This window comes from Lampetra planeri, chromosome 6 (assembly GCF_965212315.1).
Source record: "Lampetra planeri chromosome 6, kcLamPlan1.2.h2, whole genome shotgun sequence".
Lineage (NCBI taxonomy): Eukaryota > Metazoa > Chordata > Hyperoartia > Petromyzontiformes > Petromyzontidae > Lampetra > Lampetra planeri.
In genome coordinates this window covers 12301680-12328833 of record NC_136112.1, presented here as the reverse complement: position 1 = coordinate 12328833, position 27154 = coordinate 12301680, and the positions used below count along the sequence as shown (strand labels likewise).

Sequence of the window (27154 nt, the reverse complement as noted above, 5' to 3'; positions counted from 1 at the left end):
CCCTTTGTAAGGAAGCGAGAAACATTTTTGCCGGAAACGTTTGGTCGCCTTTCATTATCAGACATGCTGCAAGCCCGGTTGTGTGTTTGAACCCCTTGTGCGCTGGTGATTAATCAGAATAATCATCATTATCACCACCACTAATCAGCCTGCTATCGTGATTAGAATCAAGATCACTGGCCGGTCCAGTCTATTTTGTTGTTGCCGGAGCTGATATTCACTCAGTGGACGTACACAGAGAGGCGGAGACAGACAGAAAGCCGAGTGTCATTTCACGAGCAAAAAGGACGAGGGAAAGAGTTTCAGCGGCGCCTGTGAAGGTTTCAAAGGCAACGAAGGGCTCAGGGAATCCCTCGAGACGAAGACGACGACGACGATGATGGTGGTGGCCGACGCACGCGGTCTTCTGCTGCTCCTCGGACTGACCGCCGTGCACTCCTTCGCCGCAGGTGAGACAAAGACGGCCCAGCCGTGTGAGCAGCCTTCAAACAGACCCCCCACACCCCCCCCATCGGCCGCCTTTGTATCCCCGGTGGCGATGTATGCGTGCCCATACGTTGCTTTGTTACTCGCATTTTGAGGCTGAGTTGACCTATGGGGGAGGCCCGGGACCGGTTCAGATGCTCATCACTCGCGACGTTGGTGGCGGTGGGGGGGGGGCTGGTTGGGGGGGGCTGGTTGGAGGGGGGGGGGGCTGGTTGGAGGGGGGGGGGGCTGGTTTGAGGGGGGGGGGGGCTGGTTGGAGGGGGGGGGCTGGTTGGAGGGGGGCTGGTTGGAGGGGGGCTGGTTAGGGGGGTGCTGGTTGGAGGGGGGGGGCTGGTTGGAGGGGGGGCTGGTTGGAGGGGGGCTGGTTGGGGGGGGGCTGGTTGGAGAGGGGCTGGTTAGGGGGGGGGCTGGTTGGAGGGGGGGCTGGTTGGAGGGGGGCTGGTTGGGGGGGGGGGGCTGGTTGGGGGGGGGGGGGCTGTTTGGGGGGGGGCTGGTTGGGGGAGGGCTGGTTGGATGGGGGCTGGTTGGAGGGGGGGCTGGTTGGGGGGGGGGGCTGGTTGGGGGGGGGGCTGTTTGGGGGGGGGGGGCTGGTTGGGGGAGGGCTGGTTGGATGGGGGCTGGTTGGAGGGGGGGCTGGTTGTTTGTGAAGGCCGGCAACGTGGGGGTGGTCAGCTCGCCACACGGTACAACACACACGAGCTGGCGTTACCACACCTGTAAATCCCCTATACACTACACTATACACTGCTATACACTACACTATACACTGCTATACACTACACTATACACTGCTATACACTACACTATACACTACACTATACACTGCTATACACTACACTACACACTACTATACACTACACACTACACTATACACTGCTATACACTACACTATACACTACTATACACTACACTATACACTGCTATACACAACTATACACTACACTATACACGACACTATACACTACACTATATTCACTGCTATACACCACTATATACTGCAATACACTGCTATACACCACTACTATACACTACACTATACACTACACCACTACATGGCAGTCAACCCCTTATCAAAGCCCAACCTTATTACAGACCAATTCAGACCTTATTTGTCACCCCGTGTGTCCCCTATAAATATCAACGTTCATCCTACAAAATCCCGTCACAAGGAGAGAAACACAAACGAATAGCCACATAAAAAAAAAATTGGCGCGTACTAGTAACGAATTGGCATGTTGCGTTTACGTGGCTGGTTTAACGACACAACATTTATACAGGTAGTCCCCGACTTACGACGGAGATGCGTTACGACGACCCCATCGTAAGTCGAAAATATCGTAAGTCGGACCATCGTAAGTCGGGGACTACTTGCATTTACGCGATCTAACCCCTAAAAAAACCTCGTCTTATGGATAATCTCGCTCTCGTTTGTCTCGTCCATTTGACACTTAACAACAAACACATGCCACGTTGAACTATAGCACGGGGCGGGAGGTCACATTCATTCAGTCAGTCTGGTAAGTAGCCCAGAAGGCTGCACACGCTTACAGTTTACAACGTGATTTGATCTTTCTTACAATTACATTTTTTATTTATTGTTCATGCCTGTGAAGCGCTATGTATTGCATTTTTTTGCACGAATTGTGCTATTAGAAATCAAGTTTGATTTGAGTTTATTCAAACATTCAGTACTGCACACACACACTGCCTTGTTATCGTAGTTAAGAGAATGTCCTTTTTTAGAATTTTATTTTCTACCTACGTGACTTTACCGAAAGAACCAAAGAGTATGGATCCCTGCAGTCACGACAATTTCAAATCTAGATAGAATGTCCCCTTCATAAACGAGCACGCACCTGGTTGTCGCAACCGATCAATTTTGTAAATACAGATAGTCCCCGAGTTATGATATTTCGATCTTACGATGGCGATAGCGATCTTGGTGAGTACAGTACAATATGATACGTTACGATACGTTCAATGCCTGTATGATACGTAGCTTTAGTGATTTCATTTGAGGGTTACCACGATACGATACGTTCAATGCATGTTAAAAGTTTTTTTTTATAGCAGATAGGATTGTTTCCTGAAAAAACTTTCTATTAAATCGCAGTTTATATAGGTAAACTAAGAATTTACCTTTGTTTTACTTTACATTTTACTGTGCAATACAGTATTGTACTTAATAAATACATACAGTATATATTTTATACAGTAAATTGCTCTGTTTTGATAAATTATCACCATTCTTTAAGATTCCTGGGTAGGCGAGGCCATCTTCGACTTACGACATTTTTGACTTACGATGGGGGTCGTCGTAACGCATCTCCATCGTAAGTCGAGGACTGCCTGTACTGAACAGTTCATTATGGACAAAGCGGGGTTTTGATACGTGGATATTACTCGGATTGGGGCGACAAGCATCAACCCCAGAAAGGTTGATTATATGGGCCGCTCTTCGGGGGGGGGGGGGGGGCTAACTCGGCCTTCCACCCACAGTAACCATCGTGGTGAAGTATGGTCAAATACCCACCACGATCCGCACGGCGTCGGTGAGTGGGCAGAGGCTCTCATCCAGCAGTGGATTGACACACAAAGGGCTTTAAGTGCACGGTAGAGTACATAACAACTTTGTTGTGGTGCGTTCTCCTTTGTTGCTCAGGGTTTCACTTAGACTGCCTTGCAGTGTTTGGGCTGTCAAGTTGGACTCGATTAGTTGTGGATTGGCACATTGTTACGATGCAAATGCAAGGATCATCTAGTTGTATCGTGCAAGGAGGGTAATGTGGCAAGCTTTAGCGTTATACTTGAGGTTAACACAGTACTTCAGGCCAGAACTGTACACACACTCTACGGGCTACTAAGTAGTGCACAGCAGAGGTGTGGACTCGAGTCATGTGACTTGGACTCGAGTCAGACTCGAGTCATGAATTTGATGACTTGCGACTCGACTTGGACTTGCATAACAATGACTTTGTCCCACCTATGAGATGTGGACTCGAGTCATGTGACTTGGACTCGAGTCAGACTCGAGTCATGAATTTGATGACTTGCGACTCGACTTGGACTTGCATAACAATGACTTTGTCCCACCTATGAGATGTGGACTCGAGTCATGTGACTTGGACTCGAGTCAGACTCGAGTCATGAATTTGATGACTTGCGACTCGACTTGGACTTGCATAACAATGACTTTGTCCCACCTCTGGTGCACAGTACTGTAGTTGAATATACAATTCCGATTGTGATGGAGAATGTGTCGTTCCACGAGGTTGCAGACATTTCGCTATACAGTATATGTAAACAACTTTAACAGCAGTGCCACAACAACGTGTTATCACAACTCCTTATGCGCACTATGCCCTGTCCAAAGTAGTGTTCGCTTCATGTTACTTCTTAGCTATTTTTGGTTTATTCTCAGAACTTTAAGAAGCCCCATTCCAGGAAAAAAAAAACACCTCCCTTTTTAAATTGTCCTTTTTGTTGTACTGCTGCACTCAACAGAGTTGGCCAAAATGATCAAGGATTGTTTTTATTGTGTCACAAGGCGGTTAATGTTTTTAGTTAAAACAATTCCATTGCTTCACGTAAATACTGTAAGTTCATGGTGAGGCTCTCTCCTAGGTTGACTCAGCCGGAATTCCTGTACAGTAACACGCATGTGATTGGCAAATTCAAAGAAACTTTTATCTGCAACCATCAACTATGCATCACCAGCTACTGTACACTTAACTTGTGTATACACCCCTTCAACCAGCCGTGTTGATTTACGACTACAATATACGTACAACTTTCCATGGTAAAATGCTACAGTGTGCCATATGATACTATTGCAACCATGCCTCAGCAGCGATTATGAAGTTTGTACCGTGTGTGTTGGTTTACATTCCAACCATGTAACGCCATTACAGCTGAATTATCTTGTTGGGTGGGTCTGTTGTGAAGCTTAACGCCATCACAGCACGTCATGTCACACTGCATTCCAAAGAACAAAGATCCCCCGTATAGCCCTAACAGACTGTTAGCGAGCATCTTCTTGGTTCTTTCGGTAAAGTCACGTAGAAGGGAAGTAATAAAATAATAAAAATAAAACATAATAAAACAATTCTCACGACGTTTCGGCCACAACGCAAGCAGCCGTCCTCAGGCGAAGAATGAAACACCACCAAGCTTGGAGCGTATATTTAAGCTGGGTTAGAGGGGGGGAGGTGGGAAGAAGAGCGCCTAGACAAAATAATTTGCATATCAAGAGGAATTCAGCATATGGAAATGTTAGCGAGCACCTAATGAAGGTCGGAACGACACACAAGGGGGTGGGTGACCAGCACCACGCCCGGCCGCCTTTGTCTCCCCAGTGGCGATATTCACACACCGCACCCAGGTACTCATTTAAGACTGATCTGACCTTTGGGAGGCCCAGGACCGGTTCAGATAATCGTCACTGGTGTTGGCATACTACCGCACCCCATTGAAATCCTCACATCCTGACACAGGCAAGTAACTATGCTCGCCAACATGGTCCATGAAAATACATCGAAGGGATTGAAGGTGCACAAACATGCACACGCTTGTTGGGGAATTCCTAGACTAAATGACAAAGCGTTGCAAGTTTTTCTAAGCCATGCTTTAGACTTGATATCCAAGTGGGAAAAAACTCTCTTTTGCTAAACAAAAGCAAAATATTGCATTTCCTTTGCAGCTCTATTCCTGCAGCTCCACGTTAGGTCTGCCATCCTCTGCTGCTCCTAGCTTGCCCACTTTCACGGACCTCGGTTTGCACTCCCGGTCAGTGTGCTGAAGTTTAACCAAGAAGTCGATAATTTCATGGATTCCTGAATTATTGAAGCTCTTCTGTAAAGATAAAAAAATTTGAAACTTCTCATTAAAGGTATTTTATGACAGTACTGTACTGTGCAATACTGAATTTGAGAAGGACCGCTGATGTGTAACCACAGCCCAAGGAAACCCTGTCTGTGAGTAAACTTCTGCCAGGGACATTCGTGCCAGAGACTTGGTTTATTTTGCCAATTCTATGGGGATGGTCACATAGTTCAGCAATCGCAGAGGAAAAAAATGAATGGTTAGATTATGGGATGTCACTAATAATCTTGGCAGATTTCCTAAATCACTCAAAAGCCTAAAAACTGGTCCTCTTATATTTTTGGTTCTATACAATAACATTTTATTGTTTTATATTTTTATTATTTTATTGTTTCCCTTCTACGTGACTTTACCGAAAGAACCAAAAATATGAATCCCTGCAGTCACGAAAGCTTTAAAGCAAAATTTAACTGGTCCTCTGTTTTTGTGTCACTAAGCCATCTTTGAACTTGTAAAACGCTGCCTTGGGGTGTCATAGCACAGCCTCGATGCCAACCTTGGCAACGACTGGACACTCTCTTGTCAACGACTGCACACTCGCTTGTCACCATATGTTCATGCAATGTGAAGATAATTTTAAACATTCCCATCATGCAAAAGATTCTTCAATATACAGGTAGTCCCCGACTTACGACGGAGATGCGTTACGACGACCCCATCGTAAGTCGAAAATATCGTAAGTCGAAAATGGCCGAGCCTACCCAGGAGTCTTAAAGAATTGTGATAATTTAGCAAAACAGCAATTTACAGTACCGTACTGTATAAACTATATACTGTATGTATTGATTAATTATAATACATGCTTTTTTCACTAAAATTGGGCTTTGAAACACAAAAAACACAGAAAAAAATACACGCGCTAACACCGTGACAACTTAACTCCATCGACCGCTGATGAGAGTGAGGCATCACCACACAAGGCGGAAGATGCGGACATCCCGGCAGCGTCCCAGCGTACAGCATCGTACCTCGTACGCTGCTGCGTTTGCCTGCCGCGCGAAATGTCAAATATTTTACAACTTTGTCGTATCTTTATAGCCATCGTAAGATCGAAATATCGTAAGTCGGACCATCGTAAGTCGGGGACTACCTGTACAAACTTATACAAATGATAAGCAATGCAATGATTGTACCATACATTGCACACTTATGTAAACGTTTGGACTGTGTGGTACTACACTGTGTCAAGCATTGGAGGCACCTGCTTAGTTTTACTATGTTTCTGGCTGGTGTCAACACGATCACTCGTGCTGGAAAAGAGACGTGAAATTCTGCAAGGTGCACTCCCAACAAATGTTTTTAGAAAATAACGTTAAGAGTACTGTATATAGTTTCCCATTCATTGCAGGATTTTTTTTTCTTCCAAAGTCTGGTAAATCATTCATCCACAATACTTTTAATTGTGACCTGTGTTACGAATATTGTATCTCTTTATTGTTTTGTGGCATTTCAACTTGCAGTACCTGTTTGATACCATGGCACGATTCTAGTCGGCATGAGTCAGTTTTTGGAAATTCCCGACTGTACACAAAGGCACCTCGACATACGTTTGGGGGATTTTTATACTCCTAAGAATAGCACCAACAATGTCTTATATGGCCTCGGACACAAATGAGGAATGTGCCCTTGCCAGTGATGTCACCCTCACGTGGTGTATGAGAGTGGGTACCGATGTATGAGGGCTAAGCAAGCATTGCCCATTCTGGTTTGACCAGAAAAAAACACCCTTTGCTTGAAACAAGCAATAAAAAAATGCTGTGTAATCTAATTGTATACATTTTTTTGTAAAGTGGTTCATATTTTGGTTTATTGTGCAAGTGGCAATGTTATCCATATGGCTGAATGTAGATGTGTGGAAATACTGTGGTAGATTATGGGAAACATGTCGAGGTCGTGTGGGGACCACGCCAGGTTTGAATGTAGGGGTCACGCAAGGTACAATGGACCACGTCCAGATAAATACTGTAATTAAAGAAAAGCTTGGAAAAGGAGATCGGGGATTAGGGGGGGAACCCAAAAAATATATTCGCAGGCAAGAGGAGAGGAGAGAAGGTATATAAATAACTAAACTATAAACACACTTTATTTATATTCTTGGTTCTTTTCGGGCGTGATTGTTTAAGATTCAACCTGGATGGAAACCACCGGGGCTGAAGATAGCCATAACAGTTGCGAGTGTGGCAGCCGTTACACTCAATACTGTATATACGTTGGGTGAAATAAAGCTCAACTCCTCTGAAAATGGATGTCTCCAAGGAGCTTCTTTTCAAATGTTGTCTTTGTACCACAGCCATCATTGTCCCATTCTTCAAACACGACCCCCATCACTGATGTGTGGAGTCCTTCATCCAGCAGTGGATTGGTAAATGGCTGTATACTCCTGCACTACAGCTTTCATTAAACATTACCTTCTAAAGAAACAATTCTGAATTTGCTAATCACTTAGTATAAATATTTTGTTATTAAAAGGCAATATATTCGATGATATTTCGTCAAACTTTTAGGTCTTCAATGTTATGTTCTTCAATCATTCAGTATAGTTAAATTACATTAGTTGTAAAATATATATGAATGAAATAAAGAAAAATACCTGTGAAACAAACACATGAGGGTTCCTATTCTGTTCGTTTGAATTCTGAATACAGAATCGGTGCACATGAATAAATAATGTCGTATATGACCTTTCAAAAATGTATTTTCATTTAAATGACTCCTCAATATCAAAATAACATGGAATTAATGCCGTTCTTGATAAGTCCGCATATACCCAGCTCCCAAGCAATGCAGTTTTTAAATTAGGAAATTTGTTCCACTAAAAATGACCAAATTATAACAATGCGCGTATCACTTCCTCACTTCTCCACCCACACCATAAGATCCTGTTTTTTATGCGAGCATTTTGCTATGTCCTAACCAGTGCAGTGAGATGCCTTCATCCTATTTATTAGCAGTCTTGATCTATCCACTGTTGAGTGAACGCCTATCACAATCTCTCAGTCTTGCCATGCGACCGCCCATATCACTTCAATGTAAAATGATAGTTGCTCGACATCAACATCAGCCATATGATGAAGATCTAACTCGCACACATGAATTGATTTCAGCACTCCATCGCCCTGGGGGTTAATATCGTCGTGTGTGTTATTTCCTTCAGCTGCCATACCACGACGAATCTTGTCCATTGGCCATCAGCCCTTTTAACTGATGTGTGTTAAGCCCACTTACTATCCATAACAGTCAATGTTGATGCCTATAATTTGCATTTGTTCCGTGATCCATGCATTTCTCTCCGTTTCTCAGTGTCGCTTCTTTGCGCACTCATTACGGTTTTCTTGCATTTTTTTTCAGTGTCCATTTATGCATGTTGAACTTGGGTCACACCGTACTTAGCCAACCGTGCTAATTGGAGGTGCGGGGAATCGGAGGTGCGGTCCATGGTATTGATCTGTGTCGCATAGTGGGTAATACATACTTATTGAAAACGTCCAGTTAAATTGTTATGCAGCTTTTCATTATTAAAATGTTTTTCCCAAAAGTACTCCCATCTTCCTCGAATAATTTAGATCCCAATCCACCTTCAATAACAGCCCTAGGTATACATATAGGATACACATTCTATTTGTAGGACCTTTTTTTCTCTCATATAAAGCTATTCAATGATAAAAAAAACGGCTTTACCCTTTCTGGCATAAATACAGGTGTTAAGATGTTCAAACACCAAATAGACGCATATTAGAAGGCATTCAATCTGCATTAACAACATACTTGTAAAAAAGGCAAATACAAATTATTCTATAATTTATACACTGTCCTTGAAACTCGCCTACACCAGAGGTTTTGTCTCACCAATGCTGGTATCAAAGGCCACCAAAATGTGAACAGTACTAGGACAATACAAACACCAAAGCATTAACACATTCCTGCGGAGGGAGCTGGTAGGAACGTTGGGTTGCTCGGTCAATGGCCAGGTGTATTCCGCAAATATGCCCGACTGTGAGGGCAGGCACAAGCCGGCGTGAGTAGGTTACACGTTGAGTTTTATAAGGGCACCACGGGGTGACCAGCCCCTCCCCACCCAGCCCCACCCCTCCACCCCACACTTAGTCCCACCCTCCCCACCCAGCCCCTCCCCACCCTCCCCACCTTTCCCCACCCAGCCCCTCCCCACCCAGCACCTCCCCGCCCTCCCCTACCCACCCAGCCCCTCCCTGCACGACGGACGGACTCAATAATCCCCTGTGGGCTGGTGTAACCAGGAGGTTCCTACCAGTATTAGATCCTTGCATTTGCATCGTAACAATGTGCCAATCCACAACTAATCGAGTCCAACTTGGCAGCCCAAACACTGTAAGGCAGTCTAAGTGAACCCCTGAGCAACAACGGAGAACGCACCACGACAAAGTTGTTATGTACTCTACCGTGCACGTAAAGCCCCATTTGTGTGTCAATCTACTGCTGGATGAGAGCCTCTGCCCCCGCTTTGTCCATAATGAACTGTACAGTATTTACAAAAGTGATCGGTTGCGACAATCAGGTCCAATGTGCGTGCTCGTTTATGAAGGAGTGTGTGTGTGCGCAGTACTGAATGTTTGAATAAACTCAAATCAAACTTGGTTAAGTAGTTATAACTATTTGTACCTGTTCTGAAGTGGCAGTTATCATTGCTTAATGCTGTGTGGCTTGAGTAGGAAAAAGTGTACAGCTGGTGGTGGTGGTGTTGACATTTTGTGACCTGACCTATTCGTCTTGACCTGACCTTTCATACATATGTGGGTTGACTATGTATTGTACCTGCTCTGGAGTGGCTTGAGAACAATTCTTGTTCGTTTGGATGCAAAACGTTAAAACATTTTTGGTGGAAGTAATGCGGAAGGGTCGATGTTGAGGGATGGATGGTGATCTGGTGGAGAATGTTTTTTATGTAAGTCATTCGATTACCCATCTGTTTCACATTGCTTGTTTAATATGTGTGTTGTATGCAGGTGGCACTTTCTTTGTTTCTGTGGAAGACACCTTGTCTGCAGAACTTGGTCGTGACTTGACAATCTCGTGTACAACAGATGCTGATTTAATGAAATTGGCTGTTCAGTGGTACATTGTAAGTACCCTTTGACTATATTCAAACTACACCATATTCTGTGCATTACAAGACACCTTTCCCCCCCTGAATTTCAAAGCAAAGGTTGGGGGGGGGGTGCTTCTGTAAATCTGGTAGGCATTTGTGTGTAACCAGGTTTGTATAATGTTATTGACACCGGGCACAAGTTTGGTGCATGCCTTACTTTACGGAGCACATATAATCTGGAGAATATGGTATTTTTAATGAATTGTACATCTGACTTTTGCGTGTATCTTTCCCCGAGAGTGTGAGTGTATATAAATGCAAGTCCTCAAAATACATCTTAACATTCGGGTTGTATCATTCTCATCCAAAAGTCCCATTCTTGCATGGAGTCGGCTGTTCAGATTTAATTTCTCCATCTACCCCACGTTACTCGAACGGCCAGGTTTTCCTCGGTGAATAAATTAATCGTGATACAATTGTCAATGAGTTTCAGTCTGGGTTATTCTTGAACTTGGACCTTTATTACGTGTTCACGACAGCACATAACACTGCAGGGAATTACCCCGTTCAGCCACCCTGAACACTTTCTCTCCTCGTATCTCCTTCCCCATCCTTTCTGGAACTTTCCTTAACTCTACACCACCAATCCCCTTTGTCCCTTCTAACGGTTACCCAACGTACCCCTCATTTATAAATTTTCCTGGGCTCAATCTTGATTTTAAGCTTTCGTGACTGGGGGAATTCATACTCTTTGGTTCTTTCGGTAAAGTCACGTAGATAGAAAAATAAGTAATAGATCACAATTATTGATCTATTATTTATTTTTCTATCTACGCGACTTTACCGAAAGAACCAAAGAGTGATTTCCTGGGCTCATTCAAACTACCCCAATGGCCAATCCAATGTGAATGGTTCCCCAGCTTCTAATCAGTTTATGCGCCTACGTCGGCTTTCCCTGCGATAGCCCACCAATGGGATTTGAGCACGCTATATGAACTCGCACACCTTTTGACCAAGTATATATTTATCAATCGAGTTGTTCGCCTCTCAGCATCCCTTACACAATTATTAAAGAGGACATTGCTGATGAGGGGGTACTGGATATATTGGCTTTGCCTTAGGCACTGGTGGACATCCCATTGTTTTTATGCTACTGCATTTCAATATGGATGAATAGTATGCAATCAAATGAATAAATGCTGGATAATATAAAATAATCGTTTTCATTATTTATAAATTAATAATAATTACTTTTACACAACTGGTTAGATAATTAAAATAGCCTAGCTTGAGAAGCATGTGGGTTTTGTATTCTGATGAGGTGCCACGTGGTTGGAGGTCAGATGTGAGAGGGTTGTGTACTGTAAACATTAAACCAACACCCACCTGTTGGGCAAGGCTCCATCGCTGTTCTCACCAAGGTGTGTGTTTCTGAATACCCTTTTGTCTGTTCTTGTTTCACTTCTTTCTTGCATGAATACATCTCTGCCCCTTGTATGGCTTTATTTTGGTGATTTTCGAAAAGTTTTTTGGTTTGGCTATGTTTGTTTGTTGTAGTACAGAGTTAGACTGATGGCCTTAATCTAAGTTGTCTTGTGGTTGTTGTTGTTTGACTTGCATCCCACTGGGATATTTGCACAGGGTTCGTGTACGGTGATTTTTCTGCAATATTTTACTGTCTTTTCTTGGATTTTCTGTTTGCACATAGTCACTTTAAGATGTTTTCTTGTTCATGTTTTTGTTTTTTGTTTGTTGCGGTTGCACCCGATTCATGAGCCGAAATGGCTCACAGGGCTATACCTAATAAATAAAAAATAAATTAATGAACTTTGAGCTCTGCTGATTAACTCAGTCATCTCACATCGCCTCTTATCTCATTGCAGCTCTACCTTTACTATATCTCTGCTGTCTGTCACTCGCTCTTGTCCACGTTTGTCTTTCATCTCACTACACCTCTGTTGTTTTTATCTTCTGTAACACAACAGCATTTAGGCTTGTCTGCATATAGTTTTTCATGTTACGCATCTCTCTTCAATGTCACTACATCTTGTCGACATGTATCTTCTCTCATCACTACATATTCACCAACTGTACTGTCTTGTGTTACTATGATGCCACCCCTACTTTGTGTCACTCTTCTAGGTCAAACCTGAGGGAAGGACGAGGGTGTACTTCAAGAAAGCAGAAGTGAAGTTTCCTTCTGACGATCCTCTATACAAGGGTCGGCTCTCAATTGTTGACGGCGTCTCACTTGTTGTGAAGAACGTGTCTCTGGTTGACCAGCGGGAATTCATTTGCAGCATCACCTTGGGCGCCACGGAGGCGAAGTCAACCCATGTTAACGTCTACGGTGGGTGTAGCAGTGCAGAAATAAGCTGCTTTTTAAAATGCTTACAGGACACCCTTTAATAACGCAGGGGGTTCCATTTTTGGAAAGTGCCGCGAAAGCCAAAAGCGCGATATTCAATACTTAAGCTGTACCTAAATAATGGGGGGGTTAAGTACACGGCAACCAAAAATAGGTCAACTCAACCTTAAATGAGTACTTGGTGTGTTGTATAAATGTCGCCACAAGCAAGACAAAGGTGGCTTGGTGTAGTGCTGGCCACCTACCCCTCGTGTGCCACGCCAGCCTTCATAGGTGCTCGCTAACGGTACTTGCCTCACTCAACAGACTGTTAGTAAGCCCTGCGGGGGTTGTCTTGTCCGCGAGATGAATGCATGGCAAAGGTTGTGGTGCCAAAGACTGCCTCATGTTCCTCGCCCGCCCCTTCCTGCACTGCGGTATCAGCCAATGAATATGGTACTTCTGGGTACAGTATACCCGCGAAAGTCCAAAACTAACCCCCGCGATAGTTCAGTTGGTATACAAAGAGGTTACTCGCGATAGGTAACAACCGCAAACGATAATCCTGCGAACGTTAAACTCGTGATATTCAAGGTTCTGTATTTATCAGAAGACATATGTAGTAGGCTTACATTTTAGCCCAGTGTAATGCCCCTATTCCGTGTACACATTTGAGCCAAGCCAGTAGCAGGCTGTGGCATTCCACCAGCAATTTGCTGTGCCAAGTTGTAAACAAATTGTGATACATTGTCCTCATCAGACATTCATTTGGCTCGGCCAAGCAAGGCCAGGGGATAGGCTAATGACGTCACTGCCTGTGATTAGCATGGTTAGCTACCTCCGATTGGCATGGTTGGCTACGTACGGTGTGAAAGGAGTTCAACGTAGTATATTGTATCTCAGCTCATTCGCTGCATGTGACGTCGGTGGCACGGCTTGGCTTCTGCAGTGGAAAACAACCTGGCGCCTCCTGAGCTGTGGTGGGCTGCCTCGGCACAGCCCCATAGCACGGTTTAACGGCGACGAAGAAGTATAAATGTGTGCTTTAGTTAGTTTCTCCGAGACGTAGCACTTTGCCAGATTTAAAACACATTCCTGCGGAGGGAGCTGGTAGGAACGTTGGGTTGCTCGGTCAATGGCCCAGGGTCAATGGGCGGCAAGGTGTATTCCGCAAATATGCCCGACTGTGAGGGCGGGCACAAACCGGCGTGAGTAGGTTAAACGTTGAGCTTTATAAGGGCACCACGAGGTGACCAGCCCCACCCTGCACGACGGACACAATAATCCCCTGTGGGCTGGTGTAACCAGGAGGTTTCTACCAGTATAATCCTCTGCCAACCTGAGAACTAAACCCCAGATGTCTTCCACGTTCAAATGAGCAGTGGAATGGCGCTCATCTCCATTGATGGCCCCGAGTCGGGAGTTGTATATTCCACATTTTTTGGGCGGACCCCAGTCTCTACATAGGACTGCCACTTGTTACTTCCAACAAAAAAAAGTGATGCTCATTTGTATCCACTATGGAGTAGGGATCATTTACTGAGTTTAGTTTTTTTAAACACAGCGCTACCTGGTCACATGCATATCCTAAGTTTTGTGTATTCTGCATATTAATGATTTCATTTCATTTTCTAGCAAATCCTCGCCTGGAATTGTCTCCAAGTACAGAGCCACTTATCGTTAACAACGAATTTCAAAAAGTAAGTGTCTCCATTGGCCTAAACTGTGCCGTATATCCCCTTTATGTTTCTTGGTAAGTTAAGGCAGCATAGACCACAAAGAGGTTTCCATGTTTTTGGCACAGAGGATGTGAGAATATGCAACCTCGCAGTGGTAAAAACAGTTTTGGAAACGTCGCTTTGAACCTTTAGTCACAATTGCACTTAGCACTTTCACGATGAGTGTGAAGTGGTTGCTTTAGCATAATGGGTAACAATACGCAGTGGACTCATTCTAACACTTCCTGTGTAAATTCTGAGAAACTCATGAGAAAGTTAAGAGTGTTCGGGCTGCAAAGAAATAATTGTGATAATTAACAAAAGTTACTTCTTGGACTGCAGAAGGGGCAATTGTTGCCATCGGATCATTCTTTCCATCATGCATTGCATGTCACATGACATCACTGCACTGTGTGCATACTGCACACAGCTTGTTTGAGACAAACTCATAAGAGTTCAATCATGACCCAATGAGTGGCTTTGGAGATGGGTCGGCAAGAGTCTCGGATGGTAAAGAAAATATTTTTCTGGCAATTTAAACAATTGTAGAAGCTAATGTTTTGGTAAATGGCGTTTCGAACACATCTCAACATAGGAAATCACCTTTTGAATAATTTTATAATAATGATGTAATTTTTGTATTTCCTTTTATACTAATAAAATATGACTTAAACTCTTTCTGGACATATACTTGCGTGTATGTAGTGGTGTTGCATTATGAAACCGGTGACCTGACTTAAATTCCCAGCCACAGCTGTAATTAGCAGGATATGTTAAGCGAACCTGGCCCCCCAACTGATTACTGTGGTTAACTATGGTCAAACCACCCCTATGACCAACATGGTGTGGAGAGGCTTTTAGCGAGCATTAAGATTGAGCAGGAGCTGTACATTAGTATAACTTATGTTGGTGCAATGGCACATTTTGTTGGGTGATGGTGTGATTTAAAGTCTTCAAATGACTATCAAAGGCTGTGAAATGAAATCCTACTCCGGGTCCACTTTGCCTATATCTCCAGATTTCTTAAGCAGTGGTTGTCCTATAGATAAATTTGCCCCTGCCATGGGAATGTCTAATTTCCATCACTGGTTCAGGGCTGACCAGTGCAGAGGAGTGCCACCCCATTAAATTTCGATTTAAAGCTTTCGTGACTGCAGGGATTCATCTTCTTGGTTCTTTCGGTAAAGTCACGTAGAAGGGAAATACTAAAATAATAAAAATAAAACATAATAAAATAATTCTCACGACGTTTCGGCCACAACGCAAGCAGCCGTCCACAGGTGAAGACCAGGTCTGTCGGGGAGACAGCTTCATTCAGACACTGTCTCCCCGACAGACCTGGTCTTCACCTGAGGACAGCTGCTTGCGTTGTGGCCGAAACGTCGTGAGAATTATTTTATTATGTTTTATTTTATTATTTCCCTTCTACGTGACTTTACCGAAAGAACCAAGAAGAAAAAAAAAGTGGTTGTCCTATGGATAAATTTGCCCCTGCCATCACTGGTTCAGGGCTGACCAGTGCAGAGGAGGGCCACCCCATTGTTGCATTGAGCACAGACACATTTTGGTTCTGTTTTCGTTTTGTTCTCCCAACCTCGAATCCGTCAGCTTTATTGGCATCCTGTAAACAATGATAGCATTGGTACATACTGATGCAGATAATGAAATAGTATGGTAGCAGTTCGTGAGTTGCTTATACAACCATGGTAATTAGAGGTGTATGGATGGAAGGGGTTGTAGTGAATCGCTCTACCCACAATATTAATGTTTATGAAAATATATAATAATAACTTACATCCCACTGTGAATCCACTGCTGGATGAAGGCCTCCCTACACTGTGTTTGTTTGATTATACTTCTCTACGCTGATCAGTGTTGGTTGGTGAAGGGGATCCCAGGACCAATTCACATGTCACTCGCCTCTAATGTTGCCGTGGCCGGGAATCGAACTCTGATGGCTGGGTTTGTAGCGCAGTGCACAAACCAATGCACCACTGCTTCTACCCTCGTCTGAATTCATGAATTTTTTTTTATTTTAGGTCGCAGTCTGTGTTGCTAAAGATGGATATCCTGAGCCCAAGATTGTTTGGTTTAAAAACTCGAATCCAATCAACGAAGGTAATACATTTTCACTTTGCATATGTAGTAATTATATACTGTCAAGTGTGCTTGTGTGTCTGAAAGATAAAGTGTTTGCACTTTTATGCATAATTTCATTTAGTACTTTCCAATTAAAATTGAGAGTGTTTATGTATTAGCTCACTGCATCTCTGCATCTGTCCAATGGGGTTACAATAACTGCTCAAGGTGATTCAATGTGATAAAAATGTTATAACAATGTTGTGTTGCTATTAGAGGCTTACCCGATAGAATCAGACCAATTTGATAAAAAGAAAACTTGCTCAAAACTTTCCGATAAAACCGGTGCTAAAAAGATTTGCTTTTCTGGCCATTATGCGTCGTGTGATGTCATCTCATCATGCGGCTTGGAAAGTTACGTTATTATGAATAATTACTTCCGAGGACAGACACATGTTGGAAAGGGTTAAAGAATTTGTGTATGTGCATGACTTTTCTTCCTCTCTATTAATAATGTTTTATATTGTGTGCGATTCATGTTCTGTGTGTAAATGTGTATTTATGTTATGAAAATGCGTAACACTTAAAACAGGAATTACGTGTTCATAGCATCATTTGATTTCATTCTGAGACTTTTAATAATATGGAACATCATTTATACAATACATGTGGAAATGCTTTATATGTTTTTTTATATCTATTCCTATTTGTCATTCAGAAAATTTAGCAATGTTGCTGTTATTATTCACCATGGTCAAGTCCTGTATAAGGTGGTAAAAGGGCTTAGAATAGTCAGTTTGCGGGATACATCTGTAGGGTTGGCAAGTATAACATTTAAGTCCGAATGAGAGATAAATATCGCAAAAGGTTTGATCAAGGGCTTTGTCGAATGACTGAACTTGTTTCTGGTCAGATGTGGAGGTCGAGCCCGAGGTGAAGAAGAACAATCAAGGTCTCTTCACAGTGAGCTCTATGCTGAGGATCCGACCCCAGAAGACTGACAAGGGCAGCATGATTCACTGCTCTGTCACGACTGTTGATGGAACCACTGAAATAGAGACTCCGCCAGCAACGATGGTCACAGTTCACTGTACGTTTCCTGCTAGCATATTAACCACGTTTGATATCTTGCCCTGGGGGTCATGGATAAGGCTTGTAATTTTCGTGGTTTAGCCAAGGACAGTCACGGGTTAAGAAAGGTTTTATCGGTATCCCCAACGCTTTTGTAAAGATGTGCATTTTTGTTCTGGTTTAAAATCTGATCCCTGTGTCGTGTGGGTTTGCCACCTTCGCATCCAGTGAAAGGGGATACAATTGAGTGCGAAATTATGCATTGATTAATATGTAAACAGCCATTTTGTCAATCCACTGCTGGATGAGGGCCTCCCGATGCCATACTTCACCATGCAGGTCAGTGGGAATTGGTTAAGGTGGGAAGCATTGACAACAATGGATGTTGTACTGTCCTCTGCTGACCACCACATAGCCTTGCAGCCTTTAGTACCAGTATGATGGTTGCCCATCCAAGCATGTTCCAAGTTCAAACCTGATTAGCTTACAAGGTCTGAGATGGGGTGCATTACCGGTGATTTGGTCAAAGGCCAGTACAAAATTCCTGGAAATTGTTAAACAAAAAATTAGAAACACCAAAAGGATGATGTGCTGAGTGAATCTCCACCTGGGATTTAAACTTGATATCTTCCAATTGTTGCTCAAGTGCACAAACTGGAGCAACGGATATACGTTGCATGCTTGCATTGCCTCTTGCAGATACGATGCAATTATAAGTAAATATTTTTTATTGTGGATGGTGCCATGGTTGGCACAGTTGATTTGCAATCCGATGTCTCCACTTGGATCTCCCGGTGTAGCAGTTGAAGTAATGACCAAATTCCTCAAATCCCCCCTGCCTCTGCCAATCTGGCAGTATAAATGAGTCGACCACAGTTGGCAGGTCGCGTGTGGTGGAGTAAAGTGTAAGCACTCCCCTCTTCTTCCAAGAGGGTCTGTCCAGCATGCAAGAGTGGATCAAATGCCCTCTAGAGGCGCTTTTTAAGAGTTTCTTCTAGTTGAGACTATTCTGCCAGCAGTGCCGTGAGCAAGTAAATGCAGGGCTACACCTTTGCTCTCTTGGAGTGCCATGGTGACAAGATGTTAAATACCTCGCCTGGTATGTGGGAGATGTCGGGGGTTCAATCCCAACCCTTATGCCTGTATATTTAGAGTTTGCATGTTCTCCCCATGGTTGTGTGGAATTGTCTCCGCGTCTTTCGTTTTTTTCCCTCCACATTTAGAATCGACGTTTGTTTAGAGTATTTGGCTGCTATAAATTTCCATGTAATAAGCCACTGCGTTGAGCTATGATTTGTGGCCTGGTTGCTTCGAAAAATATATATATAGCTCAATTGGCCTTACCTGGTCAAATAAAAATGGTTTACTTCAGGTATATTTTGTAACCCGTTTCTTTATGCCGTCCTTGCAGATCCTCCCGAAGCTGTAAGCCTCGAGGTGTTTCCGAACTTCGTCAAGGAGGGAGACACCGTCACACTGACCTGTGTCACTGATGCTTTCCCACCTCCCACTTACACCTTTTTCCGGGTGCGTGTGTTGGGCATCTTCTGTTGTTGATTCGTTTGCTGATGAAGCCGCTAATTTAATTCCACCAGTTATTTATTGGTTAAAAAGTATGCATCCTTCTTTATGAATAACAATGTATCCATCTTCCAATAAAGCAAGCTCAGCACTTTTTTATTGTTAAGAGTTACTATTAACTATTTAAATTTTACCAAGTTCGGCCCACTGAGCCTATATAGCTATATTTCATAAGCGACCTGGCCACAGATGATAGCTGAACGAAGTGGCTTCTCACGCAGAAATTTATAGCAGGTAAATATTTGAAACGCATGTTTCTAAATGCGGAGGGAAAAACCGGAGGACCCGGGGAAGAAATCCACTCGACCATGAGAAGGAGACATACAAACTCCAAATATAGAGGTGTAAGGGTCAGGATCAAAACCACGACCTCCTGCATACCAAGCAAGGTAGTTAACATCTTGCTACCGTGGCGCCCTCAAGTTAAGGACTCATTCTGACTGGAAAGAAGCAGGGGGCCTCTGGTGTTGCTCTTGAGATATTTATTACATGACGCATGTAAAAAGCGGAATTCAAGATACATTATGCTTTCATTCCACCAGAAGAGAGCGGCATATTTTTACTTTTAATATATGTGTCACAAGCCCATACCAGCCCATCCTACGGACAGGGGGAATTATATAAAAAAAATGCAGTCCTTGATATGGAATAACTTTTATCTGTAGATCGGTCTGTCAGTCACAGCGTTTTCGTCATACAGAGCGGTCACAAGTGACGTGGGTGGTGGAGAGCAAAGCCTAGCCATGGTTCAGCGCACTCATGCAGTATAGTTTTATTAAGGATTGTAGTTTAGCAAACGAATGACCCTATGTATATGGCATTCTCGTGCTGGCTTGTTATAAAATATGCTTTCTAGTATTTGTGGGTTAAATAAAGTGGCAGGATGGCAAACTAGTCAATGAATGGAGCCTGTTTTTAGTAATGGGATTCCTAGGAAATTAAAAACTCACACATACAAATGAGTAGACACGGACATACGCATGCATGGACATCAAACAAATACTTTACCAGCCTGTTACAGTTGAGCAATAATAGCATGTTCTGTGGCAGTATGGGTACTGCACCCTGAGCGGAGGATTTCTCCTGCTGGGCCAGTTAAATTTGTGAGCTTGCACCGACACGGGCATTAATTCTCATGCGTATGTGCTGGTATGCAAAATGTAAATGCTTTTTTGGAAATACCGTGTTTTATTGTCAGTCTTGCAAGAAAAGCCTCCAGATATGAGAATAGGTATGTCAAAGCTGTGTGGTAATTTCCAAAGTGATTGGTTTAGTAGTTTTCATGAAAGCTTGTGAAGTGTCCTCAGATGGATGGATGAATTGACAAAACCAATATTTTTCAGGTGTGGCAATAGGTCTATCAACTTTGTTAAAATTGCAGATGCATGGAATAGATTTAAATTCCGCAGACTTGGCAACATACGGAGGTTAAAGACAAAATTCAAACTGTTAAGAAACGTACGTGGGTTTGGGCAGGATATGTCACCAGATGATGGCTGATGGTTCAGAATAGTGGCGGACTGTCGGCTAAGGAATGGAATGCATCCGAGAGGCTGGCAACCAAAGAAATTGATTGATGAAATCGGCACGTGGTGTGTCCTGTGTAATATTACTACATCACAGAACTGTGAGATGGCAGTGGCTTTGTGAGGCTTTAATACAGCAGTGGATTGATCCTGGCTCATGATGATTATAACTTGGGAACATTGTTTTGTTAAAATATATACAGTAAAACCTTGGATTGTGAGCATAATTCGTTCCGGAAACGTGTTTGTAATCCAAAGCACTCGTATATCAAAGCACTCGTAATATCAGTTGTGATCACGGACGCTCGGCAGACAAAGCGTATACACGTACTACTCGTATTGCAAGACCTCGCTCGTTTATCAAATTAATATTCATTTAAAAATTTTGCTCGTCTTGCAAAACACTCGCAGACCAATTTACTCGCAATCCAAGGTTTGACTGTATATACGAACAGTCCTCGACTTGCGAACATGATTCGTTCCACAGATCCGTTCGTAAGTCGGAATATGGTAATCTACTGTATTTAAATGCGCGCGCGCGCACACAAACACTCTTTCCCGGCACGAGGCTGACTCATTACACCTCGCGGAGGATCGCTCGGCTGAACAAAAAGTGCCGCGGTTCAATTTTCAAGTGAGAGTTCGTGGTTTAAGTCGATGTTTAAAAAAAAATCATGTAAACCGGTTCTTAAGTGTGGGTGTAAGTCGAGGACTGCCTATATATAACTTGAAACATGAATTTCATTCCTGCTTCAGGAGTCAACTCTGCTTCCTGCAGCGAGTAATAACAACACGTGCAAGATTTCGTACATCAATCGGCATCAGGGCGGAGTCTACAAGTGCGAGGCGCATTACACAGCCTCACCCATGCAGACCACAGCCAAGGCAGAGCGCCAGATAAACGTGCATTGTAAGTACTCGTGTTTAACACAACAACACTCTTTGTCCATTATAAAATGCATCAGTGGTAATAGAAATAGACCTGTGCGTCTCGACCTGTCTGTGTTTTACCCCAGATATTGAGAGACTCCGAATAATGGGCATTCCCGATGGGGAAGTCAACGCAGGGGATAACATCACGATGACGTGCAGCGCAAGCTCATCTGGGAATATCACCTACCATTGGAATAAGGTACCACCAGGGACTCATTTTAGTCGGATCTGTCCAGAATTGCCACCTGGAAAACATTTACGCAGCCGCCACAACTCATCCAGTATATCTCTTACTGTTTAGCTACTAATCACGTGTTTACTTCAGTCTATCGGCGACCTGAAAAAATATCCAGTGAGAATTTAAGCTCTTGGTGTAATTTTAGTTCGGCTATCAGAACATCACAATTGTCAATATGTCATCATTGATTATTATCTTTTGTCATTTTTAACTCCGCTTCAATGTCTAATTTACACAAATACTGATATTACAACATTAGTGATTATCATTATGATTTTTCGATTTAAAGCTTTCGTGACTGCAGGGATTCATCTTCTTGGTTCTTTCAGTAAAGTCACGTAGAAGGGAAGTAATAAAATAATAAAAATGAAACATAATAAAATAATTCTCACGACGTTTCGGCCACAACGCAAGCAGCCGTCCTCAGGTGAAGAACATGTCGATAAGACAGAGTCTAAATGACACGTCTTAAGCTTGGAGTGTCTATTTAAGCTGTGAGGGAGGAGGAAGAGAGCCTTGACAAAAGAATTTGCATTTGAAGAGGAATTTAGCATATTTATGGGAAATGCAGGAATGCGAATAGTGCTAATTGTGAAATGCGTGGGAGGTGGGCGGGGGGTTTTCAAAGTCATATTATGCCCATGCATTATGCAGGATTAGCAGCATCAAAGGGAGGGGGCAGGGGCAGCACCAACAAAGGGAAGGAATGTGAATAGTATGCAGCTGCAGAAACCAAACAACCACGTACAAAACTAAAGTATAAACTCCATAGTATCATCAGTATACTAAATATACTCTCCAATAAGCTGAGCTACTAACAGTAAGTAATACATTACAATTTTATGTCGCAAAAAATATTATATGCTTCCAGCTAAACTTTTTTCCCTTACATCAAACAGGTCTACCCCGTACTATATGCTGCCATAGACAAACCCAACATTAAATTATATACTGTATTACTATACACCAAATTGTCTCTGTGTTTGTATATGTGGATCGCCTCATGAACGAATCTCTCATGATAGCCAGATGGCTTGCAGAGAACCTCTGTCTTGGAGAAGTCAATGTCATGTGAGCCCACTGAATTGTAACAGTGATCTGCCATGGCTGAGGTGTTTGACAATTTCAACCGAGAAGATGGATTCTGGCTGAGCAATCATTGGAAGGACGTAATAAACCATTTCGGATCTTAACTGATTGTGTTCACGTTTACGGTGACTCTCAGACCGCGTTCCACTCACTGGCATTGTATTCTCCGCAGGGAATGGATTCTTTGCTCTCCCATTGTCATATTTCGTTGCTGCCTTTTAGTATCTTTCACACGACGGTCAATGGTACAGTGTATAATAACAAATAGTATAACATTTATATACTTAATACAATGGACAAAGTAATATATAGTATCTTAATTGTATAGTGAATATATAGCAGTGTGATATACATTAGGGTGGGTAGAATGATACATAGTGTAATATAATAATGTATAAGGTATAGGGTGGTGTATAGTAATACAGTATATAATTTAATGTTGGGTTTGTCTATGGCAGCATATAGTACGGGGTAGACCTGTTTGATGTAAGGGAAAAAAGTTTAGCTGGAAGCATATAATATTTTTTGCGACATAGAATTGTAATGTATTACTTACTGTTAGTAGCTCAGCTTATTGGAGAGTATATTTAGTATACTGATGATACTATGGAGTTTATACTTTAGTTTTGTACGTGGTTGTTTGGTTTCTGCAGCTGCATACTATTCACATTCCTTCCCTTTGTTGGTGCTGCCCCTGCCCCCTCCCTTTGATGCTGCTAATCCTGCATAATGCATGGGCATAATATGACTTTGAAAACCCCCCGCCCACCTCCCACGCATTTCACAATTAGCACTATTCGCATTCCTGCATTTCCCATAAATATGCTAAATTCCTCTTCAAATGCAAATTCTTTTGTCAAGGCTCTCTTCCTCCTCCCTCACAGCTTAAATAGACACTCCAAGCCTAAGACGTGTCATTTAGACTCTGTCTTATCGACAGACATGTTCTTCACCTGAGGACGGCTGCTTGCGTTGTGGCTGAAACGTCGTGAGAATTATTTTATTATGTTTTATTTTTATTATTTTATCATTATGATTGTTCATCTTAAGTCATGGTTTCATCAATGACATCATAATCATCATTGTAATGATTTGTAACACATTAATCGGTGTTTTTTTAAATGGGGTTGACTGGATGAGGAGGAGAAGAACTGAACTTGCTTGCGTGACTAAAGCCTTGCTGGTCTTTGATTTTATCATGTCTTAATGCCATGCCTGAATTAATGTATTCATTATTAACGTAGTTTTTATATTCGCAAGTTATTTGTGATTGTATTGTGCACATGGGACATTAATTGTGAGCATGCATTTAACTCCTGTTATAATGTGTATGAATGAGGCTCATTTGTAATGATTTTCGCTTGTGAAGGATGGCGAACGGAAAGAAGATGGCCGCGTTCTCACTCGCCTACACGTGTCTTCATACGACTCTGGGTCATACACGTGTGTTGCTCAATTGGCTGAAGGCTCGATGTCTGTGGACAAAACAGTGACCATCACCGTGAAGGGTATGCACAGCTCACAACTCAACCTGCCTTGTACATGTGTGCCCTCTCACCCCAAGACAACCATTCTGGTGTGGAAAATGTATACGTATGTTTGTTGAATTTTGCACCGCACGTGGCAAACCGGTGCTAATCAGTGGTGCGGGGGGGGGAAGGATAACAAACTTAAACACATGAAGCAGTTTTGAAGAAATGTGACAATTTGGAAACAAGTTTTCCAAGAAACTGTCAGCAGTCAAGTATGCGTGGTGAAATAGAATGTTTATGGGCAAACATCAGTCTGTTACACATTTGGGAAGTGATCATATGGATGATTGGTTTTAGTGGAAGGATGAAAACAAGGGGTAGTGGAAGTGATAGTGTAATTTTAATTTGGAGGTGTAGTTTTAAAAAATTCCATTACAATTAAAATATATTGAGTTTCAATGATGGTAAATGCTCATCAGGTATACTGAGATTAAATTATAAACATGACTTCATGAAATTTTATTTCTCCCTTGTTTGTACATTCCTGTACTTTGTATGCCACGTGTTTGAGAATATGATATGGCTTTGATTACATTGTGCCTGTCTGTGTGGTATGTTTAGGTTTAGAGATGTGGATCATTATAGTAGCATGTGGTGGTGCTGTCGTATTAATAATACTAATAAGCATTGTGCTTATTTGCAAAAAAAAGTGAGTATCACCTTCCTTCAGCCATGCACACTTTATTTTCACTGATCTTTGAAAAGACCAAATCAAGAATTGCCCTGTTACTTACTCACAGAGTGTGTAAGACGTATGGTATCTATCACCGCGGTGGCAAGATGTTAACTACCTCGCATGGTGTGCAGGAGGTCATTGGTACGACCCTGACGCCTATATATTTGGAGTTTGCATGTTCTCTCTTGTGGATCTTTTTCTGGGTCCTCCGGTTTTTCTCTCCACATTTATAAATATGCTTTAGAGTATTTGGCTGCTATAAATTTCCACGTGATGAGCAACTTAATTGGGCTATGATTTGTGGCCAGGTTGCTTCTAAAAAAGTGCTATCTCGCTCAGTGGGCCTTACCTGGTAAAATTTAAAAAGTTTTTTCATTTAGCTTTAGTTAACAAATTGATGAGTCCTTTTTATATGGTGCACCTATGCATCTTGTTGTTTTTGCCTATTGCATCTTGGCCTGTTCTCTGCGTTGTTGCTTCATGTGTTCTGCTGGTGGAGCTCTTGCTAATGTCGTGCTTGTACATGTGCGTAGCAAACGGGGTAAGATGAACGTAAACGAAGACCGCAACGACACCGTGCCAGAAGAGATTCCATTGAGAGATGGTGAAAATAGGACAGAAGAGAAGAATTCCACGGCTGACGCTGAAAACACAGCAGGTATACCTGGTACGTAACTGTAAGTACAGCAAATTATTGGTGCACAGTGGCCATATACACCTTACAAATGCACAGTTTTTCACCGCCATTGTGTACCTACACCGCTAACACGTGCAAGTGCGTACACGTTTAAATACAGAAATATTAATATTTACGTACAAAGGGTATGCGTGCATGTATTAACTACAAATTTATATTTTCGCTGTAATATATAGGGTGGAGGGGGTAGCGTAATAAATAACCCATTGGAATGTGAGCTATGAACCCGTTGACTCGCATTCAATTCCTGGCCACGGCTAACACCAGTGGTGAGTGATATCTGAACTGGTCCTGGGCGCGCACTCCCTTCATTCACCAACCTGTACTGACCGTGGTGAATTATGGTCACGCATACCTTTCTATCCGAAAGGCATGGGGGAAGGGCTTCATCCAGCGGTGGATCGATAAAGTTACATACGTTACATTATTGTAATATACGTAATTTTGTACATACATAAATAGTAGAAAAGAGAGGTATGGAAGCATGTGTGGTTAATGATGACGTGATGCCTTGTGATAGGTGTTTATTTGTTTTTTGAACATCTTAAAAGCCTATATTGCCAGAAAAGCAGAAGCATATTATTTTTCATACCTAAAATAGTTATTTCAAATAACTACGCTGTGACGTTTGTGCACGAGATGCATTTTTTTCTCAATTTATTTACAGATGTCATCATCAATACATGACAGGTCGTGCTCAGCTTAAAGCCACAATGACGATCAGCAGAGGAATATCTTCAAAACAACACACCTCAACCTCAAGTTTGGATCTCGTCTGATAGCTCAGCCATTGTGTGCTTGACTTACACTGCTGATTTGTGCCAGGTTCCATGCCCACTGTTGCCTGGCCCATGGCATTGGGGCAACATCATTTCCTGCCGAGAGGCCATGGATGGCCGCTGACAATGTCGACTAAATATTTGCACTGAACGATGCATGTCTGCGGACGGGAAAACATTGATACATACGACAAATTCACATTCGAGTCTGTTAAGCATGTGCTTCAGCTGAATTGTGTTGGCGATAATGCATGCATTTATTGCCAATATGCAAACTGTGCCACTGGAGTTGAGGACTGAGATGAGGAAAAATGTCCATCTGCAACGCCCAACAGTCGGAAGAGAATCATGTGATACGCCATAGAAGGCACTGGGGGATGACACAACAGAACTACTTCAAGTTTATCTTTACAGCAGACCTTTCGTCACCATTAACAGCCAATATCGATGCACTGC

The 27154-nt window shown here is 42.7% G+C and overlaps 1 protein-coding gene across 3 annotated transcripts; it reads left to right on the top strand.

Moving 5' to 3' along the window:
- Positions 1–26825, top strand: LOC144719527 (CD166 antigen-like). Of its 3 annotated transcripts, none has more exons than XM_078595530.1 (13): positions 1–449; positions 10350–10465; positions 12575–12782; positions 14415–14479; positions 16537–16615; positions 17490–17666; positions 19059–19174; positions 21511–21664; positions 21771–21886; positions 24384–24522; positions 25108–25195; positions 25756–25880; positions 26587–26825. In XM_078595530.1, exons 1-13 carry the CDS (start codon positions 377–379, stop codon positions 26604–26606), a joined length of 1476 nt encoding a protein of 491 aa, XP_078451656.1. In that variant the 5' UTR covers positions 1–376; the 3' UTR covers positions 26607–26825. The 3 variants fall into 3 exon arrangements, with proteins under 3 accessions (XP_078451656.1, XP_078451655.1, XP_078451657.1); XM_078595529.1 differs by having other exon boundaries at positions 25756–25889; XM_078595531.1 differs by having other exon boundaries at positions 25756–25899; positions 26587–26722.
- Positions 26826–27154: the final 329 nt, after the last annotated feature.

Coding starts and splice junctions, on each gene's coding strand:
- LOC144719527 (XM_078595529.1), top strand. CDS start 377: ATGATGGTGGTGGCCGACGCACGCGGTCTTCTGCTGCTCCTCGGACTG. Junction 24,523..25,107: donor AGTGACCATCACCGTGAAGG/GTATGCACAGCT, acceptor TGGTATGTTTAG/GTTTAGAGATGTGGATCATT. Junction 25,196..25,755: donor GTGCTTATTTGCAAAAAAAA/GTGAGTATCACC, acceptor ACATGTGCGTAG/CAAACGGGGTAAGATGAACG.